General features: G+C 44.8%; 1 protein-coding gene across 8 annotated transcripts in view; it reads right to left on the bottom strand.

Annotated features, from left to right (window-relative positions):
* tjp1a (tight junction protein 1a) overlaps positions 1–18803 on the bottom strand; it is a 67439-nt gene extending 48636 nt beyond the window's left edge. For 6 of the 8 annotated variants that reach the window (XM_068314482.1, XM_068314505.1, XM_068314525.1 and 3 more), the window contains exons 1-2: positions 18680–18803; positions 9005–9218 (exon numbers count right to left, since the gene is read on the bottom strand). In XM_068314482.1, the coding sequence (XP_068170583.1) occupies positions 9005–9218; positions 18680–18771 (306 nt within the window). In that variant the 5' untranslated portion in view covers positions 18772–18803. The remainder of the gene's footprint in view (positions 1–9004; positions 9219–18679) is intronic. The other 2 variants (XM_068314497.1, XM_068314544.1) reach the window with 1 other exon arrangement.
* Positions 18804–24109: the final 5306 nt, after the last annotated feature.

Below are 24109 nucleotides of genomic sequence, written 5' to 3'. Positions count from 1 at the left end.
TCATGCTAAAAGAAATTCACATCACAAAAACTAATAAAGTTAGGATTTTCGGCATTACTGTGTGTTTCCTGGACAAGTAAAACATCAAACTTGGAGTGAGAGAGCAATAAGGCTACTAAGGGACAGGTGAGAGGACAAATAAGAGAAAGGTAAATCATGGAAAAAGCAAATGGGAGGCCAAAATGCGTTCCGAAGGCGAGATGGTTCAGGGTGTCAAAATCAGAAGCCAAGTGATGGAAAGAAGAAAAAAAAAAAGACAAAGGGCGACAATTATCAGAACAAGTGATCTACAGCAGCGCAGCAGAGGCCGGGTGCAAACATAAATCTCTGGAAATCAATTCTTTCCATTGGTCAGTGCTTTATTTATGGGTCACCATTAGGGTTAAACCATCAGCGGCTATAACGACTGAGTTGCTGTAACAGAGGGGCGGAGCCTGGTGCGCCAGGTTGGGTGCATTTAATACGTCCACCTGCATGTCTCGGGGGGAAAAAAAAGGACGATACGAATAAAATATCAGAGTACTATTTTCCTTTTGAGGGAAGGAACCGTTGCCGGCTGAGTATTTTTGTGTGTATTTATATGACTGACCCACATGCATCCATGTTTCTCCAGCTGACAGGAGTACGACTCCTTACTCACGGGAGACAAAATCAAAGCGACAACGTCACCGAGCTGTCACGTCAAAAGTCGATGCATCGGACAGCGGGGGCGAGTGACGCCTGCGACCTCCCCTTTGACCTTCTCCACACGTCTCCCTTGCCGGTCTCTCGCCGCGCTGTCTCTACCAGCCTGCTTCAGGGAGGCCAGGCAGCTTTATTAAAAGAAAACAAGCAGGAGAAATAAGCAAGGGATGCTGGGATATGTGGACAGTTAATCTGCTGGCGGCGTCACAGAGGCTCTCGGGGAGCTTCCACCGAAAACAAACCGCGAATATATTGTCTGAGGGCGCCTCGCCGTACGAGACCCCCAGGTATTCTTTGGAGCCATGCTAACCTTCAAGATCAATACAAGTGGCTCCAGGCAGGCAACAGATCTACATTCAGTTTATTCAAAAGATGGAACAGAAAGACAGAAAAAGATAAAACAGAAATGAAATCAGCAGAGTACAGCTCTCTGGAACGCTACAGGAAAAAGTAATGACCCATGGATGACAAAATCCCTATCACCTGACTGATCAGTCATCCCCCGCTGCTCCTCTCTCAGCCCCCTCCCTCATTCCTAATGAAATATCCCCGGCTAAGCCTCATAAACACGAGGAGATGTGCCGAGGAGTTCATATCTCCCTTTTTTTTTTCTGTTTCATCAACAAGAGCACTAAGAGCACATCAGAACATTTTGTACCGGTTGTCCAAAAAGACTGCGCCCAGTAAAAACATCTTTCATGCATTAATTTCTTAAGGGAACTTGCTGATGTTTTGGCTTTGATAGCAAAACTCAGACTTAAACCAGCCACAGCAAGGATGGCACGATGTGGAAATTATTTCAGTGAGGAATGGTGAGACCTACCTCACTGATCCCACTGTCACTTCGCCTGTCAGTGGGACACCTGGGAGTCTTGAGCGGAATGTCCATTTCAGTTCATTAAATTTCTGGCATTTCCCAGTAAGTCAGAGAAGGAACAGCGGTACAAACATCTACAAATGAAATACACATATTTCACCCAAAAATGGAATTCCTGTGTTTCTTTATTTAGATTCATAGTTGTACGTCCCGGGACAACTGCTGAATTTTTTTTTTTTGTTCGCAAAGGTTCACAAAGGTCAATTTGATTTATGAAGCTGTGCTTGTCAAATGCTTGTCAAATGTTTGAGTTTGATTTTTTTAAACATCCTTTATCTTAGTTATAAAAGTTATAAAAGAAACCGTATGAAATTTATGCAAAAGGTATGTTTCGACATATAATATACGTATATTTATTTAAGATGAAGAGAAAAAGAGGTGAGAACAGGAAGCAAGCGCTCTGTAAGATGGTCCGTGGTGAAACACTGCTCTCTGCAGGACGCACGCCGTCATTGACTGGTTTTTCAGACGAGCGCATCAGCGCTACTTCAGCGCTACTGCTGGCCATAAAGGGTACTGCAGCCAGTCCGATTACTATGGTTCATGTCTTGCCCCCTAAAAATTCCTATAGAGGGATTGGATAAATTAACTTTAGGTTAATCAATGACTAAAATATCATATCTTTTATCTATTTAAAAACAGTTTTGTACTATTTTGTGATACCCCAGGGAAACAACAGAGGTTTCCTGAAAGCATCTATTCAATTGATGCTTTTTCAGTATTTTAATGAGCAAAACAAAATGCAGAAAAACTCTGCATTCTAATTACATGTCTCATATGTTAATTAGATTAGCCTGACTATAATGACAGCATACTATAACAACGCGACTGGTAAGTCCTTATCTATCATTTATGAACAGTTTTTGCATATCTACAGTATAAAGCATATACACACACGTCCAGCTGCACTGTAGTCAAGACTAAAGTGCTTTTTAATGTTTGCGTCAATGATTAAATCTCTTCAAATAAGAAATCATAAGTGGAGAATTAACAGTGCAGTGGAACATGGTTTAATAAAAATTTTATAAATATTTTAAAGGTACAGTATACAGTGCGCCTTTGCGAATCAACGCTCGCGACCTCACCTCATCGCAGATTTTTGGTAGGCAGTCATGTCATACCATACACGCATTCTATTGGCATTCAGTTACGTCTATCTTGGACTTACGTGAGACACAAAAGGGCTTTAAACAGTCGTGCACGTGCCTTTGACGATTTATACATATATATATATACAGTATTTGCAGTTGATTAAAGACACATACACACACACATACACACACACACACATACACACACTGCCCTCCATATTAGCATTCACGTATTATGATGGGACAAAGCAGACCTTGCATAAATGAATACAAATGGAATAAACGCTATTGTTGTCATTAAAGGAGAAATACATTAAAAGAACAGGTCAGATTTTGGAAATAGGTCCCATCCTGGTAACTCAGCAGCGGCTCAGGCCTTCTCTACCTTTTTTTTTTTTTTTTAACAGACTCAGGTAGCGGGGGCATCAAAACTGTGAGTGGAGTACATCTGTCAGCAGGTAGCATCTTGAAATAGCAACCTTGATCCTAATGGTGCACAGCACTCCCTCTGGCCTCTGACAAATCCATCCTGAGAGCCCCCGTCTAAAAGAAAGCAGTCCTCCTGGGGCGCGCGCACACACACACACACACACACACACACACACACACACACACACACACACACACACACACACACACACACACACACACACACACACACATCTCTATTCACCCGTTGACTCTGATTGACCCATTTCCTCTTCTTTTGTTTTTCTCAGTTTTCTGTGCTGCACTCGTCTCTCCACACAGATGCCACAGAGGCAGGTCGCAGGTTGGCATCATGACCCCCCCCCACCCCCCCGCCCCCACTTAACATGACAGGAAAATCATCAAAGGTGTAAAAGAGATCTTAGAGCATGATCAATCTTGACAGCCGTATCTATCACACTGATCAGATCCATGTGGTGTGAATGCACCAATAGAAAGACAGGGCTATGCTGATTGGATGTTGTTTTTGCCACATCATCCTTGGACGTCAGCATCAATGGAAGAACAGAAACACAAAAGAAAACCCACAGCCACAGGCCGACCTGTTCTCTCTCCATACCCTCTCAAAAATTAATATGAAAGCACATTCATGTCACTGTCATCTGTACTTGATCACCAGAACCTTCCACACCCAGGACAAAGTGATGGTGTTGCCATGGAAACTGTAGAGAGGGCCTAAATTCTGAGCTGCTGGGACTCCATTCCATCTTTTGTTAGACGACGCTGCTGCTGCCGTCACTTATGGGCGACGAACGTCACGGGTCATAAATTAACCCGGTCTTTTATAATCATGATGCATCCATAAACCACATGTTGACACAACAGGGTTTTCACCAGAGCGCACAAACCACAGAAAAACAAAAGAGGAATCCACAGAAGGCCTGGTGGATTATGGTGCCACTTAGCTCAACTTCAGACAACAAGCTGTTGGGATTTGCTTTTAAGAGTGTGAATTATTTAGAACGAAACATTTCGGCCCGAGTCCGGCATCAGACACCGAGCTGGAGAAACGAGACAGGGACGAATACCAAAGCAAATCTACAATAATACTGAAACGCAAAGGTCATGAAGGTCATCTGAGGCCTGGAACGCCTTGACGGGTGAAGCCAACTGGATGAGAAGTTCACACCACAAAGTCGGGCTGTGGAGCGTGAAAATCATTCTGCTTTGATCAATAAAGTTTATTGCACAACTTCATTAAGTAAACATCAAAGTCGAGGATGGCGTTTAATGTTATTCATGTAATATTGATGGTAATCTATGAGCCACTGAGTAAAAATAACTATTAATGTAGTGTACACAATCATAAAGGGCACGGGGGTGAAAAGAATAGGTCATCTTTAACCAGCCGGAACGCATTAGATCAATACCACAGACTGGGGGCGGGGCAGGGGCGGGGCTTGTGGTCATGTGATTAACGCAACACCAACACTGCAACTTTTCTCGAACATTCTAACCGTCCTTTTCACTCCTTCCATCTTCTTGTTGATGCTCCCTCGTCCCTTTTTCCCGTCCCCTCTGGTAATTCCTTCGCTCTTCCTCTCCTCCATCCTTCATCCCTCTCTTCTTCTTCTTCCTCCATGTTTCAGAAGTGCTGACCCGCAGACTCCCTAATGCAACCAATCGATACCGCACAGAGGACAGCAGACCGCCGGACATACTAATATGAAGACACACTTCCTGTAATGCACGTGGCCAGGCATCCTTTCAGCCAAGGTCTCACACACTCACACTCACACACACACACACACACACACACACACACACACACACACACACACACACACACACACACACACACACACACACACACACACACAAACACACACACCATAAACCAAGAGTGATTGATTAATTTAATTTAATTTGATCTGTTCCATATGACCCTGTGTAAAATAGGACCTCCTCGTGTGCCGGCTGCTGCCGGGGATGTCATAGATCACTGCCCTGTCTATCTATAGAGCCAACATTGATCCTGCCTGACATTACGGATGCATGGTGCCATGGGATGAGCTCACATACGGGGCAGGGAGCATGTCGTTATGCAGAGGGATCCATGTCTTCAAACAGCTAATGTATCACCGCTATCCAAATCAAAGCCACAGGGAATCTGGAAGCTGGAGTATGGATTTGCTTCTGGTTAATGGTGAATGCAATTAATGAGAGGCGGGTCTGAACCCCACCTCGACTGTACGGACTTTAATGTGGAAAAGAACCAATTCCTGATTCCTAATCCTTCCTTTCTGGACTTTCTTTCTCAACTTGTTTGTTTTATTACATGTGGATAAAAGTCTTCCAATCATTCATCCATCCATCATCCAACTGATTAAAATTAAATAAGTTTAGTAAATACAAGAGTGTTAAAAAGCTTCCTGGGTCCCTCATTTAAATATTCACACCTAGATGCTCAAAGACTGAGCCAACGTCAACGCCACTGCAGTTTTTTTCCCCCCAAGTAACGACTGAAATAATAAATTTTATTGCGGCTGATTTACGGAATCGTACTGGCAGAACCACAAATCTATCACAACAGCATTTTACTTTGCAGTAAAAGTGTAGCATTTCTTATTAGCAGATTTAACACTGGAACTGACAATATTGGTACACCAACAGTGGTAGCACAGATACATACAAAACCTAATTGTGTTTTGATTTAAATGCCTTGGCGTCAATAAATTTCTCAGCTCCTCTCCTGCAGACAGAGCAGTTTGAATTCATGTGCAGCTTTCCCTTTATTGCATCATATATCTGCAGAAGCCACAGCCTCAATGTTGTGTGTGTGTGTGTGTGTGTGTGTGTGTCCCCATGTGTTGAAAGCCTTAAGAGTCACAAAAAAAGTCATTCTAATCGTCTAATTTAAGTAACACAACTGAAACGGCACCACGAGCCACATTCCTCATGACATGAAAGCCTCGTTGGCCTCCCAAGTAGCAAATGAAAAATTTGACTCACATATTCAACGGAATCGCCCGAGCCTCACTGATAATGCGCACAACAATCCACAACCACCACACATGCCATGACACGAGCGCAGAGGTCATAAACCGTTTTCAGTGGCGGTAAAACAAACGACTCGTATGTGAAAATGCAATTTTGTTGCCTGGAGAACAAGGGGATAGAGAGAATGAGTTATAAGGTTCTCTCCTGTCGATCCGGGGAAAGTATTTTTTTTGCACCCTGCTGTCAGACTGTTCTCCCATCTCTCATACGACACGTCCCGTGTCACAACCCACGCTCCTCCTTCACATTCATCACCCCGATTTGTAATCTTTCTTTTCTGACCTCTCAGTCAGACGGGGGTTTGTTGGGTTCGCCATCTCTGATCTGCATCAAACAGCTTGGTGGACGTTTGATTCACGCCACCCACCGTCAATTCAACAAGTGCAGATGCAGAATGAGGCGAAGCCATGATGTTACCGGTAGAACACCTCTGGACGTTTACCAGAAGACATCTCCACGCTTTCACAACCAGTTGTAGATTTCACTGACAGGGCGGCACGGCGGCACAGTGGGTAGCGCTGTCACCGCAGAGCAAGGTGGTTCCTGGTTTGAGTCTCGCTCTTTGCGGAGTTTGCATGTTCTCCCCGTGTCTGCCTGGGTTCTCTCCGGGTTCTCCGGCTTCCTCCCACCTCCAAAAACATGCGCATCAGGTTAATTAGCCGCTCCAAATTGACCATGGGTATGAGTGTGTTTGTCTCTGTGTGGCTGTGCGGCACACTGGCGTCTCGCCCGGAGTGTCCCCTGCCTCACACCCTCAGTCAACTGGGATAGGCTACAGCTCCACGCAACAGCGGATGAAGCGGTATAGAAAATGGATGGATGGACATCAATTCCTCCTCTGTCGTGGGGCTCTTCATTTAGAATTCAGCGAGGCATTCGGCCGTGGTCATATTAAAAACATTCCTTTTGTAGTTTTGGTTGGCCTACATTTCAGTCTTTTCATCTCGGCTGAAGAACTGTGCAGGATTTATTCATTTCCTCGCTCTCATCACTATTAACTATTCAGTTGCACTTGTAAACTCGCCTATAGATAGTTTTTGCAGCATGTGACACGTGTGGTATCGGTATCATACATTCATGTCGTGCACTCATGAATCAACACATCTGTATGTGTTGTAATATTTGGACAGACTAAATTTAGGCCTGAGTATCAGACACAGAAAGGTGCATTGGACCCCAGCACCACAGAGTGTCGGGTCAGGATCACACACAGACACCTTCATCCCTTGAAGGACATTGTTGTAAGGAATCAATCCTCTACCCCAGTTAACACCAGCGGCTGCTTAGCATTAGCAGCACAAGCAGGGGATCCATTGGTCTGTGTTGAATAAATAATAGCTCCAATCCCAGGTGAGTTCGCCCAGTTTAACCAAAGACTTCTCGGATTCTCTTTTCCACAGCCAGAGCTGGTTTTATCACGCAAAAATAGCCTCAAGTCAAAGAAGAAAAAAAATAACATCATGAAGTAAATCATTTCTTACATCTATTATTCATGTTTCAGGCGTATGCTCACATGAACATCTTGTGATGATCCGCAGCAGAGCAACAGAATAGCTGATGAGTCTGTAACGTGCGCCGATGATCCAGCGCCATCACATGAAGGGGGAGGACGGCGAGGTGAAACGCACACCGAGGCCTTTATTTAGCCGGCATCTTCGATACTCCTGATGGAGGACAGGAGGTGCGATTGGGAATCGATGCTTCGGAGCGACATGCCAAACTGATCTCAGCTGAAAGCTGCTACGATATCAGATTCCAGAGAGAAGAGATGAGACCACGAGGAGGTTTACTTCAGGAGGACGTCACAGCTTCTCTTTAGGTGCATCTGAAGCTATCTTTGTCTTTAAAACTCTCAAGACTATCTCCAACTCCAGATTATCTACAGTGATGCCTGGAATAGCTTCTGCAGAGTCTGATTCATTCCCTGACAGAGTGAGGATTGTTCCGAATCCCGTTTTGTGACAGGAGGCACCTGATGGTCAAGCCGGTACGGCACGACGGAAACGCGACTTTTATATCGTCTCAAATTAGAAACTGACAGAAATCATCACGCCAGCAGTCAATCAAACCTCAAACAGATGTTTATGTCTGTGTTAGCTGCTGTTAGGTGATGCACACACACACAGACACTCTCATCTCACACACACACACACACACACACACACACACACACACACACACACACACACACACACACACACACACACACACACACACACACACACACATTTCAGACTGGAGAGGATACAGGCAGTGTCACACTGTGAACGTTTATGAAAGGAGACATCTACAGAGCGTCAAAAAATTACCCAAGTGTGTGTGTGTGTGTGTGTGTGTGTGTGTGTGTGTGTGTGTGTGTGTGTGTGTGTGTGTGTGTGTGTGTGTGAGAGAGAGAGAGAGAGAGAGAGAGAGAGAGAGAGAGATTTATCTGTATGTGTGTTTCCACTGTAAAACAGCCTCGCCCAGCATTAGCTGGTTGCCTTCCTAAAAGCCAAACAATCCTCACACACACAGGTGTGTGTGTGTGTGTGTGTGTGTGTGTGTGTGTGTGTGTGTGTGTGTGTGTGTGTGTGTGTGTGTGTGTGTGTGTGTGTATGCAGTATTATAAGTGTTAAACGATGCTCTTTAGATGAGCAGTTCCTGATACTGTTCTTAAGCAAAGGGTCCAACAAAAGAAATCAAATTCAGAAATCAAGTTACTTTTTTGTCAAGTTTAGACTCAACCATCCTAAAAGACTTTCATTGGTTCTAGTTTCCAGGATGTGAACGTCCAGGAAAACTGGTGTTGGAAATGCAAAAGTACAACATTTTCTGTACTTTTAAAGTAAGTGAAGGCAAATGGAGGTCTGGAGCGGGGGCTTACATTGGCATCGAGCAGATCCATGCTGTCCAGGCTCTTGCTGCGGTGAATGCGGCCTTTGATGCGCCGTAGGGAAGGCTTACCCTGGCTCATGGGCAATGACAGGGTGGAGGTAGCGGGCATTGCCATAGCACCAGCGCCACCAGTGGCGCCTGAAGGCTCATCTGAACACCCGGGAGCACCTGAGGGTGACGTTTCTCCATCTTGGGGGGTCACCCTGTGAGAGGAAATACAAAGAGATAAAGACGATATGAGAATAAATCATGAGGAGCGATGGAGGATGGTTAGCGACCGCTAAGCCCTCATTAGCCTGGACTGCAGCAACTTTCTTCAAGGCTCTACCACAGGTATTATGTCTGGATTTAAGTGCATCTAAATCTACTGGTGTTCACCTGGATGCACCTGAGCTGTAATTGAATGCAGGGATTCACAGCAACACATTTGTAATTAATTTATCGTGCAAACCCCATGTGAGATGTCCTAAACACTTCAATGTTTCTAAAGTTCTGTAATTTTTATGGGCGACAAGCTAACATAAACATCTTTTAAATACACATTTCATCACCACCACCTTCTCTAAAAAGAGCAGTCCACATGCTGCTGGAGAGGAAAGAAAAAAAAAAGACGCCCGGAGGATAGAAGTGACATAACTTCCCTCTTGCTGGCTTTACTTTTTAAAAGGACATCCTCTCCTGTTGGCTGCAGTGGCGTTCAAGGAAGTGTGAATAATGGGGCTGAATGTCAGCGGGTAGCCTTCAGATGGAGAACGCGTACCGAGCAGCCACAATGAGGCTGCAGTTTTTTTCTTATTAGAATGGATGCAAAGGAAGGGAATTTAAAGGTAAACTAATGATTGGTAACTATCAGCGAAAATTATCAATAATTTATGGCGACCAGCAGCTCGGTTTGAGTATTAACAAGTTTCGTGTCAAATTATAGAGGTTAGAGGCCATTTTTTTGGTGGAGCTAATTCAACTCTTCCCTCCATCGGGGTACATATATTAAAACACGGGGAGGAGCGTATGACGGCTCGCTCGCCGTCAGCTGATAAATAATTCACCATTGTGATGCTGCAGGATTTTGAGAAGTAATATCGAGCCGTGCAAGCCGGTGGATTAGAACGTCTGGCTGCAGACAGAAGTTAGTTTCACTTTTCACTGCCTCTGGAGAAACGGAGAATCTGGCAAATGAGCTGGAGTGCACTTAAAACGTGTGCCAAAAGTGACCCCTCCCTTGACGACAACAGACAATGCCGCTGTCTGAAGCGCAAAAATAACGCAAAAACAAGACACATTAGACACTTACTGCGCTGAAATTTGATGTGTATGAATATTAGATGAGACTTCATCCCGAAATAGAGAATGTCCCTCCCACCCTAGAATTAAGAGGTCACTGGCAAAGCTTTACATATTACCTCATCCCAGCTATGTTTAAACATTACTGTTTATTCAGTCATTATTATATCAACAGTAATATATCTCCCTTATAAATGTATAAAACATAATACCAATTAATCAAACATAGGTGTTTTATTGTGAAAGGTCATTTCCAAAAGGAAGCTGTTGCAGTTCACTTGACTGAAGGGACTATTTTTAAAATCCATTTGCATCCAAGGACATTAAGAATTTAAAGGCCGAGGGTCAACAGGTGATGATCAATACCTTTTGCAAGTGACACTCAATTGACCTCGGGGTGATCCATTTGTCTCAACGGCTGGTTCAAGGGCAGTCGTGAATTTTGAAACCTCAGTAGTGACAAAAGGTCCACAGAGTGCAATGGTAGACAAATGAAGAAACCCCCTCCCCACCTGCTGATGAAGATCATTTTATATGACTGACAGGTGAGGAAGACATTAAATGTCCTTGAAAGTGGTTTCATACAGTGAGCTGCCGCCATGGCTGGGTTTGCGAGGTTCGATGGCGGTGGAGACGCACTGATTCAGAATAAAGACAGTGATGTTTGCTGACAAGCGTCGCAGCCACGGTTTGCTCTCTGGAACCATCAAATGAATAAAAACAACATTAAAGCCAACTAAACATCCTCCACGGGAAAGAGAGCGATCAACATTTATAACTTGACAGCAGTCAAAGGTGCTTATTGGCTCTAACTCTGACAGGGATTAAAACCCATAGAAGTGGAATACTTCAATTTTCCATACATTTTGTGGCCTTGAAGAGCTCAACACTGGTGCATTAAGTCATTTTCCATCCATCTTAATGTCAGTCAAACTTAGGAATCTACCCTCAGGCTGGTTTCTGCTGTTCCCTGTTTACTGTAGTATTCCAGACACTGAACTCAAAATAAAAATGAAAAATAACCTTTCGACATGGCTGCCCTGCTATGCTACGCTATGCTATGCTAGAGGTGATGGATTAGAGGTTCGGGTGCATCATCCATTTACCTCAGAGGTTTTTTGTTATGACAGATCCTCAGATGGAGGCCACTTTGCAGAACAATTGATCCCACTTAGCGAGGGCCACAGAGACAGAGGGGGGTGTTTTTCCATCTCCTTTATGACATGTCTACACAAACCGAACACAAACACACACACCTGAGACATCACATCCCAACCACATGATCCCTCTGCGTCTTCTGCCCAGACGGTTCTTGCCGGAGAAAGAATTCCTCATTGGGATTTTTGTTCATCTTCTATTAAATAGCGTCTGATAACACAGGTTTGCATTGTGCCTGGAGTGTCAGATGGAATTCTGATGGGATGCTTTCAAATCCCAGAATATAACTTTGTTCTATCTTTCAGTTGTTTTGGCAGGAGTGATGCATCTAAAATAGCTCCACCGAGTCTACCTCTCTCCATTTATACTCTCAGTCCTTTTCAAAGACGCTTTTAACCAGCCGGTATGTAAGGCACTCGATTTTACTTTCCAAATATAGTTGTTTCAGTACAATAATTTCAAACTTTGCTGCAATGCTAGAATAAAATATAAAAAAATGACCTATTTTTTCTTAGTTTTGTGTTATTTAACACAAAACTAACACAGTACTGGTGAAGAATAAGTCCGCTTTGTAAAAAATGTTAAATATCTGGATAGCCTTGAAAAAATGAAGCAGGAAACCTCTCCTTAAAATACCTTAAAAGATACGCTTATCGCTTTTTTTAAAAAACATGTGGCATTCAATATTTAAAAGAACATACTTCCAAACCTTTGACAACCTTAGTGGAAACTTATCTTTGGCACAGGTGGGAAAAATAAAAGCAGAAAGACGAGATGCAGAAACTGAAGGAGACAGGTGAACAAGGCATGAAGGAGCATGAAGGCTAAGAGACAGGAGGTGAAATAAAGGGAGCTGAAAGGAGGAGGCAGACCATAATGCAAAGGGACAAAGGACAGAGGGACATTGTCGGCATATGGCTGCGAGGTCATCCCGACTGCTTCGTAATGCTTGACTGTTCAGCTGGAAGTGATGAACATTCATCATTGTGTTGGCAACCCCTCCACCCCCACTTAGGGGAAGATGTGGTGACGGGAGTTGCATGGCATGTCCTTCCTGATTAAGGAAAGCTAATGACGCTCCCTAACACAGGAATTAGACTAATAACTAATTGTTGGCCTCTATTATCATCCTTGCAACCATTCAGAAAGACAGGTAAGTACATCTTTATTGACTAGTCAGTGTCTTTAAGCCATTTCAGAACAACCTGGGTGGACGAGGATGCAGCTGAAAATCTTTGCTGAGATCAAGTCTCTGATTGGGCCAGACAGGCCGGCCAGATGGACAGACCAGATTAGGCATATAGACATGTACCAAACAAGGCGGGACGCTCTGGTGATGTCTGACCCCTGTGGAGAGGAGGGCGACAGGGGGTCATCGGCTGGAGGTTGATCCCGTGGGCGAGGAAGATGTCAAAACAAACTCGACTTCAAGGAAGTTAATACTCAGAGTGTGGACGGAGGTCTACCGTGAAGACAGGGAGGAGAGTATTATATCTAAAACTGTAGATATTTAAACACAGGAGCAGGAAGTTGTACATTAGATTTGTGGTTATTTTTTATATATACTGTATATACACAACCTAAAAGTGTATATGACTTTTAATTTTCCAGACGGTCTGTACTAAACTCTAGAGGTATGTTGTCGCATCCTATTAACTCAAATGAAACGTCTCAATTATGTAACAATAGAAAACTCGAATGCTGACAGACAAATAAATCTGCCAAGAAGACGGAAGGGAAGAAAACAATAACTAGGGATCCCTGTCAGAGAAAAGTCTGCTGTGCCTTTCTCTGTTTGTGGGTTGGCAGTGATGGATTTCATTTTCTAAGCCCCCTGTGAACCGTCGTGACAGTTGGGAGTCACCAGAGGCCGGGAATGTGTGACTCACAAATTCGTAAAGTCATCGCTACTCCGAGTCCGACTGGAGACGACGAGGCTTCTGTTAGCGTCACTGTCGTCAACGGGGTCTTTAAGCAGCATTACCGGGCCCTCAGGCACGGATTCAGATGTTTAAAAACTGCAGTCAAACTAAAAGAGGATGCCGTTGGAGAGTTTCTTATCATCGGTACAGTTCATCACTGCAGGAGAAGAGAAGGGAACGACTGAGTACTGAGGTACTAGATGGACAATTGGAGTAACAGTCGGCCGACAAACACGAACCCCAGTTCTACCTCTTGGTTGCAGCAGACGAGCTTGGTTTCCTGACTTACCTCCCCAGGTTGGCCTTTGCGAAAGCCAGGTTGGTTTGATGGTGAGGAGACAGGATGTGGTTGTATAATCGTACTGTTCCTGCAGTAGGCAGCACCCCCTGCATTATGGACTATTTGGCTCGCTGCCACAGACTGCGAGCTAATTGTTGGTCGCTCCCAGGATGGAGAGACGTTAAGTAGAACTAGATGGGATGAATTCATAATACTCCAGGTATTCCAGATGTACCATGCAGATGATGCTCACTCTAGAAAAAGCCTATCTACTGTAAAATATGTCACACACAAAGTGCAGCTGTCACAGATACCACTTTCCTCTGGGAAAATAAAGTCTGGTGGGAACAAAACCTTTAGTTTTGGGAAATGGAACAGGGTTTGCAATTTGACACACTGACGTACCACGTTGTTGCTAGCGAGGGATTTTAAAAAATACACTATAAGCTTGTAATATAAGTGTGGTGACAATGCTGAGCAAACAGATCAGCAAGGTTTAATCAACATGGACATGACGTGATCTGCTGACAGAACCGATATCCTGGAGCTCATAGTTGTCCAGAACCAAGATGTTTGACGATGTTTTAGTCATTCAACAGAACCAATGCAATTTAGCAACACTTAAACTGGACGTAAAAAGTTATTCACACAAACACACACCAAAAAAACAAAGACACACACCTGTGGGACGCAAAGAGAGCAGGTGGGGATAAAGGGGCGAGCCACGAGTCAATAAACCCTGTGTAATCTGTTCCCTTTAGTGGCATAAACCATCTGAGACGAGATTACAACTATTCTGCCAAAGTATGAAGATGCGAGTTCCTAATGTACATAAACACTGAATAGAAAACACACACAAACAGCTGTGTGTGTGTGTGTGTGTGTGTGTGTGTGTGTGTGTGTGTGTGTGTGTGTGTGTGTGTGTGTGTGTGTGTGTGTGTGTGTGTGTGTGTGTGTGTGTGTGTGTGTGTGTGTTTGTCTATCTATGCATGCCATAAAAATACCATCAAGTCTGGACTCATGATCCCAGATCAGGAGGCAGGACCTTAATACCAAAAGTCTCTTCTTGGCTTTGAGTCGACAGAAAATGAAGGAGGAAATGTATTTCTGCATGTTTTCCGTGAAGGTACTGATTATCATGACAGGCCTACCCTGGATCCGGGCCCTCGCTGAGGTAACTCATACACAACATTGTCAGTTTGTGTGAGATTCCGCCTCACGGCCTCCATGAGTGGAACTGGGAGTAGGTGGTAGAGAAGTGAGTTTCCTCTGAAAAGCTGGGAGGGAGGACGGGCAAACTAGCCAATCAGAGGCCAGTGAGACTGCTGCTCATGTGTGCGTTTGGAAAAGGGACGCCGACTTTATGTATCATTAAGCAGGTGGACTGAGAACGCCAGGCAGCGCCATCACTGTGGGTGGGGGCAGGATGGACATCTGGCACACAATACGGGGGATGATACACCCACGTCGGGACGACTGGGACCAGTTTGAACATGCGTCACCAGTTTAAATGTCATTTACGATTCATGTCAACCCCCTGAAACTAGCATACAGTTCATTACAAATGAAAGCTTTTCAGATTTACTCATTTTTTTCCGTTTAACCTGGATTGCTTGGCTTCCTACGGGGAGCTCAGAGTTTGTTCCGTTATGTTTCAAGCTCTGGTGTTATGGTGATGATGAAGACGATGATGTGATCAGACAATCAAGCAGACTTGCAAAAAAAAGAAATGACAAAAAGAATCCCTGGTGACTTAATAAGACAGTCATACTCTGAAAGAACTCATCGACGTCTTTTGCCGTTTAAATTTCACTCTTATTGCTGCTTTTGGATCTACAGCATGAATCCTGTGTCTAATCCTAATTACAGAATGTTGTGGTAAAACCACATTAAAATGTAAATGGACTGTCCATTACGTAGCACCTGTCTTGTCTATCTAACTGCTCACAGCCCTTAACAATGTTAACGCAGCTTTCACCCATTAACCCACTGAGGCTAATATTCAAGACGAAAGACCACCTGCTCAACAGAAGCGACAGCCATTCCCAGCATCATTCACACATCAATCTAACCTCCAGACTGTGGAGGCAGGGGATTGAACCAACAACTCTCCAGGAGGTGGACAACAGCTCCACCTCCCAGTAGAATATTTATTTTCAAGGACACAGATGGTGCCGCTGCTGGAAACCAACATTTTGTGCTGATGTGGAGGGAACATCACCTCTATCTATTTTTGAGTTTTTGAGATGCTGGCAGGTGTTCATGTCTTTTAACTTTATTGAACTTGCATCATTTAAAAAGGTGGTGATGTTTTTGAGCATAAAAAACCGAATGAGATTAGATTAGAACGCGATTAGAACGCGATTTTCATACTTTGTGATCTACTTCCTGTCAGCGTATAAACATCAAAGAATCCTGCTCACAATATATCTATCTTCTACATTTGATTTATTCCTCTTATTCGTCAGCCATGTTTAAAATGATGAATATTTCAACACATCCCACGCAACGTGATTAACAACCGAGTTAATAATTCTATCACTGTTAATTAGTTTGGATGTTTCAAACTTCTCTTCAAACATGATGGACAGACAGGGGTAGCTTTTTAAAATATTGTGCCTGGTTATCTAGATTCCTTCTCGGCAGCTGGAAAAAATAACATCTACATTCTGTTTCCTTGGTAACAACTATTTTATTCCTCTTCCTGTTGTTTTGTGACATGAAAACATTATCTGACTGCACCCAAGACATCATGCTTGGACATTTTTGGTGCAAAAGCCCACAATAGGACATCAACATGCATGCAGCATCTAGACCGCTAACAAACCCTTTTGTTGTTTTTTGGTGCGAGACCTTCATCAAATACCTCAAACGTCCAGCATCCAAACGTTGCAAGGAAATAAATATCATTTTGCAGGTTAACAACTGTACAGGAATTCTTTTTTGTTTTGCAAAGTAATGTGTTACGACAATTTCCTCCGGGATTAATAAAGTATCTATCTATCTATCTATCTATCTATCTATCTATCTAACAGCACAACAATCTGACAGTCGGCCTCAATTATCTTCCTACTCCTGTTAACTCAAAGGCTGCCACACAACTGAATGTGAAGCTGACCCTCAAGCAACTCGTGCAAACTTTGACGATTAGCCTCTGGTGTTTTCTCACCCTGGATTATGTGCGTGCAATCGCACCGATTCCTGACTGCACGCTGAATAAACGGAAGCATGGCGTGCAAGCCAATGCAAGGGGGTAACTCCGTGAAACGCACACTGCAAGCACACGCTGGCTCAGCTTCCTTTCGTTTAAAGTGGCTGTCGGAGGCGATACAGTAATCCCGTTTTAATGGCTGGGTCCCTTCCCCCCATGATGAAGCCAAGGCCCCAGACGTACCGCTGCGCCTCTCTCTGAAGAGAGAAGTGTCACCGCCGCCTCTTTTAAGCTCATTTTTGACAGCAATCAAAGGCAATCCCATCTGAGTCGATCAGGTGTGTTACTGCGTGTGAAATAATAGAGCCGGCAGTAGGTGGAGTAGATACAGGATGAACTCCACGGTAACTGGTTAGTGCTTTCATCACACTGAGCCAGTGTTTTTTCTCTTCACTGCAAAGCAATGCCAATCTGGAAGGATTATGCCTCCTGCTTAATGTTATCTCTGTGGATTACAGAGGTGGAATAGAGGAATTTGCCCATTGTGTGAATAATAACAGCCTATAATTAGACTGAAGCTCGCTCTGCTCCCTGAAGCTTTTTGAATTTTCGTGAACAGCGTTGATAAAACACAAGATTTACAGTTTAAGATAAACCATCCAATCAGACTGCAGGACATCTAACGGCATCTCAGCTGTTATCAAAAATCTGGTAAAAGTCAGATGTCAATATAAACCTCTTGTTGAGGGAATTTATCCTTTTTAAATGATATATTTTGACAAATTATTAGTCTTTCAAGAGATTTACATTTTCACAGCTTCATAAATAATTTTTTTTCTTCAGTCAATATCATTATAAGGTCACTGAATAACAACTTTTCTCATCTCTTGACAGGCCTGTTAGTAGGTTTGGTGGACAGTTTGAATAGTTGAGTAGGACGAACACAGATGCCGTAAAACGACATCCCAGGTGATTTCTTTACCCTTTTCTTGAGAAATAAACTAAGACATAAATAAATCTATAAGTTCAATAAAAAACAACTACTGTAAATAAAAAAATTGCGTGTTTCCCACAGCTACAAAGTGAAACGAGTGCGGCTTCCTGTAAGTTTAGTGGATGCAGATGCGCAAAAATGAAACATTCATATGACAAAGGTGCCTACCGATGAGCCTACCCCTACACATTCAGATGTAAATGCAGGCTGCACGAAGCTCCTACATAAATGATGAAGACTGAGAGATCAGCTGACTTTTTTTTTTTTCTTCTTCACTTCATCAGATCACAAAAATAGATCTGAGAGCAGAGACATGCTGGCAAAACACAAATCAACCAGACGCGTCGAGCGCAGCCTTAAGATCGGCTGGAAAGGAAACACGTGCGTGCGTGTGTGTGTGTGTGTGTGTGTGTGTGTGTGTGTGTGTGTGTGTGTGTGTGTGTGTGTGTGCGATGCTGTTGTTGTGAATACACCTATTAGTTTGGGTCCACCTCCGCGTCCTCACCGGTGGATCATAACAAACCGTGGACGGACATGCGCGCAGCGCGCACGATTGCGCACGCACAGCTCTTGTAAGTGTGTGTGTGTGTGTGTGTGCGTGTGTGTGTGTGTGTGTGTGTGCGTGCGTGTGTGTGTGTGTCACCGAAGTGAATACAGTATTGTCCACAACTGTTGTTGAAGGGGGGTTGGGGGTGTGGATGGAGCGACTTTCCATCAACAGCTGCTCGGCTCCAACTTCGCACGAAACAAAACGGAAGAAGATGCTTCACACGACGGATAACAAGCTAATTAATACACACACACACACACACACACACACTCCACCTTTGACACTCTTTTAACACCCCCCCCCCCTCCTCTTCCTCCTCCGTACTCACCACAGCTGTCTTTTGGTGGGCAGGCAGTCTTTGTTGGACGCCGTCACCCCCATGGCCATCTGCATCACCGTGATGTATTTCTGGTACTTCATCGTGTCATCCTCCACTCCTCCACCTAAAGCCGCTACCACTACCACCACCACCACCACTACCACTACCACCACCACCACCACTCCCACCACTCCCACCACTACCACCACTACCACCACTCCCACCACTCCCACCACTACCACCACTACCACCACTCCCACCACTACCACCACTACCACCACTCCCACCACTCCCACCACTCCCACCACTACCACCACTACCACCACTCCCACCACTCCCGCTACTTCCAGGAATCCACGCGCCACGGAAGCGGCACAGGTGAGCGTGCATTCAAATGTCCGTTCAGGTCCTCAGTCCAAAACAAAGAACAGCGCGTCCACGATCGGAGGACAGCCCACAGGGAAGATGTTCCCCCACGCCGCAGCTTCCCATGTCTCTAATCCCATTAGAGCTCAGAATAGATTGGCTAATCTATTCAATTTCAGTCAGGAGCGGTTCATCGCGGCAGTTTCCTCCGTGGGTGGGTGGGGGGGGGGGCGACACTTTTCTTCCTGCTTCCCACTTGTTTCACGCAGTGGAAATGTGAAGAACAAACAAACACACACAAAAAAGTCGAGATAAAAAACAAAACACACAAGAGTCTGAGATCGGAGGCAGCGACGTCCGAGAGGTAGGAGGGAGAGCGAGCATGTGGGAGAGGAAGAGGGGAGGAGAGAGGAGGGGGAGGAAGATGAGGAGAGGGGAGGGGGGAGAGGAGGAGGAGAGAGGATGGGGGAATAGGAGGAGGGGGAGGAAGATGGAGGAAGAGGAGGAAGAGGAAAGAGGCAGCGTTTGTGATGGTTTAAGAGAGGGGACCCTGCTGCTGAGTAATTTCTGTGTGTGTGTGTGTGTGTGTGTGTGTGTGTGTGTGTGTGTGTGTGTGTGTGTGTGTGTGTGTGTGTGTGTGTGTGTGTGTGTGTGTGTGTGTGTGTGTGTGTGTGTGTGTGTGTGTGAGGGTGCTCATACACCTCTGAGATAAACAAAGTGGACGTAAAGAGGATGAGGGGGGAAGAGGGTTCTACTGAAGGGTTCTAATGGATGCTTGCTTCCATCCTGCTGGTCTTTATTACATTTATGATCTCTTTACATTTGTGGGACTGGATTTTGTAATAACATAAAACACAACTTTATCCACCGCTTTTTAAACCCAGCATTGTCAGATTCTGACTATATATAGCATATATGAATAAATATATGTGTGTATACAGTAAATGCTCAGTAAATGGACAGTATCTCACACATCTTCTCTGAGGGCTGCTGGTCGGGGGAGCCTATAAAGATGCTAATCAATTCATTGATTGACTCCGTGTCAAACTTAAATCCCGGTGATAATGAGTCTAAACTAATTTAGGGAGACTCCCGGCATGGCGGTTTGTTTACGACAGCGTGGCATCGATCCGGGACACACAATAGTGTTTTCTTTCATGACAAATACTGTTAACTGGACGACGAGCCTTTAAGCAAGTGAACGGCGATGAAGGCGCACCATGAGGTGAAACGACACAGCTCCCCCTGCTCTGTTTACATATTTGTTCAGACTAATAAACGAACTGGAGGAAGGTGGAACTGTCGTCTGTAAACTACAGTCATCTTGAGACGGCCCATGCTCTGGAAAAAGTACATTTGGCCGAGAAGTCCATCAGGAAGGAACATAAAAGATGCTGAGTAGAAAGACAAACAACTGGTTGAGGGGGTAAGGGAGTGTGGTGTTCTGGCAAGCAGCTGATGAGGAAGGTCAGAGGAAAACTGCTGGTATCAGCACCGTTTGGTGGCGGCCATGAACGCAACATCCCGCAAAGAAGTCTCAACTCACGTCACCGTTCCTGCAAGTCATCTGCTGTTCGCTAAGAATACTCGAAGTAGACAGGAGGCGCCGGGAACACTGGCGGGAAGGAGATCAAAGGTGACGGGGTCACCAGAGACGGGCGGCGTGCAAAACCCTCTTTAATCTCTGCTGATCATTACATTAAGAGGTGATAAACACTCACAAATGGACTACTTGAGTCCAGAATAAAAATAGTCGACATAGATCTCTAAAAAGAACCGTCAGCGCTTATTTTAGTATCCACCCACATAACGGTCGTTGAATAGTTTATTTTCGACTTGGTTCGTCGTTTATCTTTACGGTTTCTGATGGAAACCATCACCAGGAGTCTTCTTCGTCATCTTTACAGTCACACGGACGAGCTACCTGTAACATTTGTGAAATTATGATTAGAGGGGAAATGAAGAAGAACACCGGATTGGTTTAAGAGTGAGATTTCCCTCAGGACCAGCAACCGTCCGAATGTGTTAAACCCCCACCGCCGCCGCCAACACCGCCATAAATTACACTGTCCCCCGGCCCCTGGCCACGATTAATCACATGACCAGAGAGCAGCCAGATTAAATGTGTAGCCTTGGACTGTTCCCTCTCTCTCTCCTCCTGCAGGAGGCACACATGTAATAAAGATGCATGCAGGAGCGTCAGGATGGAGATCAGCCGAACATAAAGACATACACACACACGTGTGTATTACAGCAGCGAGTGTTTCATCATTGAAATTGGTCCGTTCCGATTTTGCGAAGGTGTGCGTTCGTACCATCAGCCACCTGTTATGCGTGGCTTCTGCAGTCGTCCTGAGCGAGAGGTGTCAGTCCCCAGCTAACGGACGCTGTAACTGAACACTTAGCTTTAATTTCTCACTGCCAGACCTTCATCACCACAGCAACGCCGGCTCTAGGCACGGATGGGATGTCAATGACAAATGATATACTTTCATATTCCATGGCACAATGATGAGAAGAATGGCAGGAAAGATCCCTTTACTTTCACACCAAGCTGGAGACAGCATTCATCATCAATTTGGGCTTTTTTTGCTAATTTATTAGCTCACAGTTGAACGTTTTCTACCAGCTCTATAAATTTAATATTCTGGATTATTAGATTGCGGTGGATTTTATGCTGATGACAAGAAAGTTTATTTCTATCCAGGAATTGTTGGCATTTTTCAAATCTCTTAATTGCCCGTATGCCAAAAATGATAAATGTACTCCAAAATAAATCCAACAATAATGTATCTAAACTCAGAATCTACTTATCTGTGATGAAAGTGAGGCTCTCCAGAGAGCAGTGATGTGATAAGAAGGCACACATGGACCGCCAGACATGGAAGCTGCAAAGGATGAATAAAGCATACAAATCAACCGAGGGGTAATGCAATATGTAAATGAAATAGTTGCTGGAGTGAGTGCGCCTGCTGTTTATTTTCAAACTTGCATGTGAAATGCATGAATCAGGGATAACAAGAACACGTAGCTCACGCTATACCGTCCTCCTTGCATTCATCTTAAGAGGCCCTCACAACCCCCCCCCCCCACCTGGGCTGCATTCAGGGGTCAAAGCAGCACTGGGGAGGGAGAGATCGGGAATGTGACGGTCATGTCGGAGCGAAGAGCTTTCAGCATTAGACGGGTTTAGGGTGGAGCTCGGAGGTGGAGGTTGAGTAGGAGACAAGCAGAGGGAGAGTAGGAGTGAATGCCAGGAGCCCCGAGATGCTAAATGACTGCGGCTGCTGTTTGGACAGTGATTTACGGGTCGACTTCAGTGGTGTGGAGGGGGGAGAAAACAAGGACGATCCCACATGGGAAGGGACATACATGTTAACAGATATTCCATCAGACAGTTCTTGAGAAAAATTATTTTGCGAGCGTTTCCACACTGCAGACGCAAGAACTTGGCAGTATGTTGTCGTCAACCTCCGGTCAGCAGGGTTTGACACCATCAGCTCCCTCTCCTGCCCCCCCACCATCACCTTTATGAACAGTCTGCCAGGCAGAGAACTTTCTTTCCCAGGCGTCCCACCGAGGCCTCGGATTTGCTGAGGTAAGTGATGGGCTAAGGCGTGAAGGGTGCGTTAGAGGGGCCGGAGCCGCCGCTTGCTAAAAGACGACGTGAGGAGGCGATATAAAGTGTTTGCCATGTTAAAATACTAAGCTACGTGCCGAGTGCAGGGCGATGATACAACGTGGCTCTGAGGTACAATTTGCAAAATATATCTAAATAAAATAAAGTTCCCAATTGAATCAAATACTGCACGCAGAAAATCTGTGCAATGACAATTTTATCAGTCTTTTCCTAGACAGATAAAATCATGACAAAAAAAACAATGTGGGACGGATGAGTGGATCAAATGTATGTAAGGGAAAGAGAAAAAGGGGGAGAGATTCTGCAGCATTGAGCAGATTTGCAGGGCCAAGGTCAAGGTCACAGCGGGTTTCCTTTTCGCCAGAGGCGGAGGTAACATGAACCAACAAACGCAACACAGGACAGCCCTCGCAATCTCCGCCCAGCCCGGGTGTGAAATAAGCAGACGCTTGCCCTTGTGCTGGAGTTAATGGAAAATCTGCAGATGCAAATGCAGGTTTTGTAAATGCAAGAGGAATTATTTTGTTATCTTCAAACTACCCATGGATTGGGTTATACTATAATGCTTTTATTATTTTTTCAGTTTGAGATGTCTGTCCTGGAATTATTCAATTTTCCCACGCAGATCATTTTGAGATTTCATTTTAATGTGCTTTTCTTGGTCCTGTGTCAGCGCTAGCTTCATGCTACAACATGTCCAGCCCCAAACTCGAAGTTTAGGAAAGGGCACAATGAGAGCGGCGTCGATGGATGCCTCCAGCTGACACACTGTATAAATCGAGGGGTCTGCCTATACGACAACCTCCGCTCACCCGAGACCAGGCAGTAACACCAACAGGCTGTCAGCTCTTCTTCCTCACACATGCATAAGCTCCGATACCTGAGGGTATCTCTCAGGCTAGCGTCCAAACAGGACGAGTCATACAAAAAGACCACAACTCCAGCCAACTCCACGACTCCTGCCAATTCTCATCATCGGCAGCACACAATTACAAAAATGTCAGAGACAGATCTGCAGTAAAGTCACCTCGGTAACACCCGACACAAGAAACGAAGCTGCGGCCATAATGCTGTCCATCTTCAAGTAATAAATGAATATATAATGGTACCATCCACCCTGTACTCGTTGTGGGTAAAAGGGTAACTCACCGATCGCAAGTTGTCTTCACTGGAGGGCAGTAGCTTCTTCATCATCGAGGTCATCGGCAGAAAGTTAAAAGTTTTGAAGCCATAATTTAGTCACATAAACGACCTCGGGGGAAATTGGCAGAAAACTTCAGTCAGGGATTTTGAAAGTCGAGTGACTCAAGCTGGATGTTCTTGCCCCACGGAGGCAAGCAGAACAGTCAGAAACACTTCAACCAAACCCTCCGTGTAAATGTCCAGCCAGTCCATTGCCTCGTAGGTGAGATTTACATCCGTAACACAACCTG

The sequence above is a fragment of the Antennarius striatus genome, chromosome 1 (genome assembly GCF_040054535.1).
Source record: "Antennarius striatus isolate MH-2024 chromosome 1, ASM4005453v1, whole genome shotgun sequence".
NCBI lineage: Eukaryota > Metazoa > Chordata > Actinopteri > Lophiiformes > Antennariidae > Antennarius > Antennarius striatus.
This window is presented reverse-complemented; position numbering and strand designations above follow the sequence as displayed.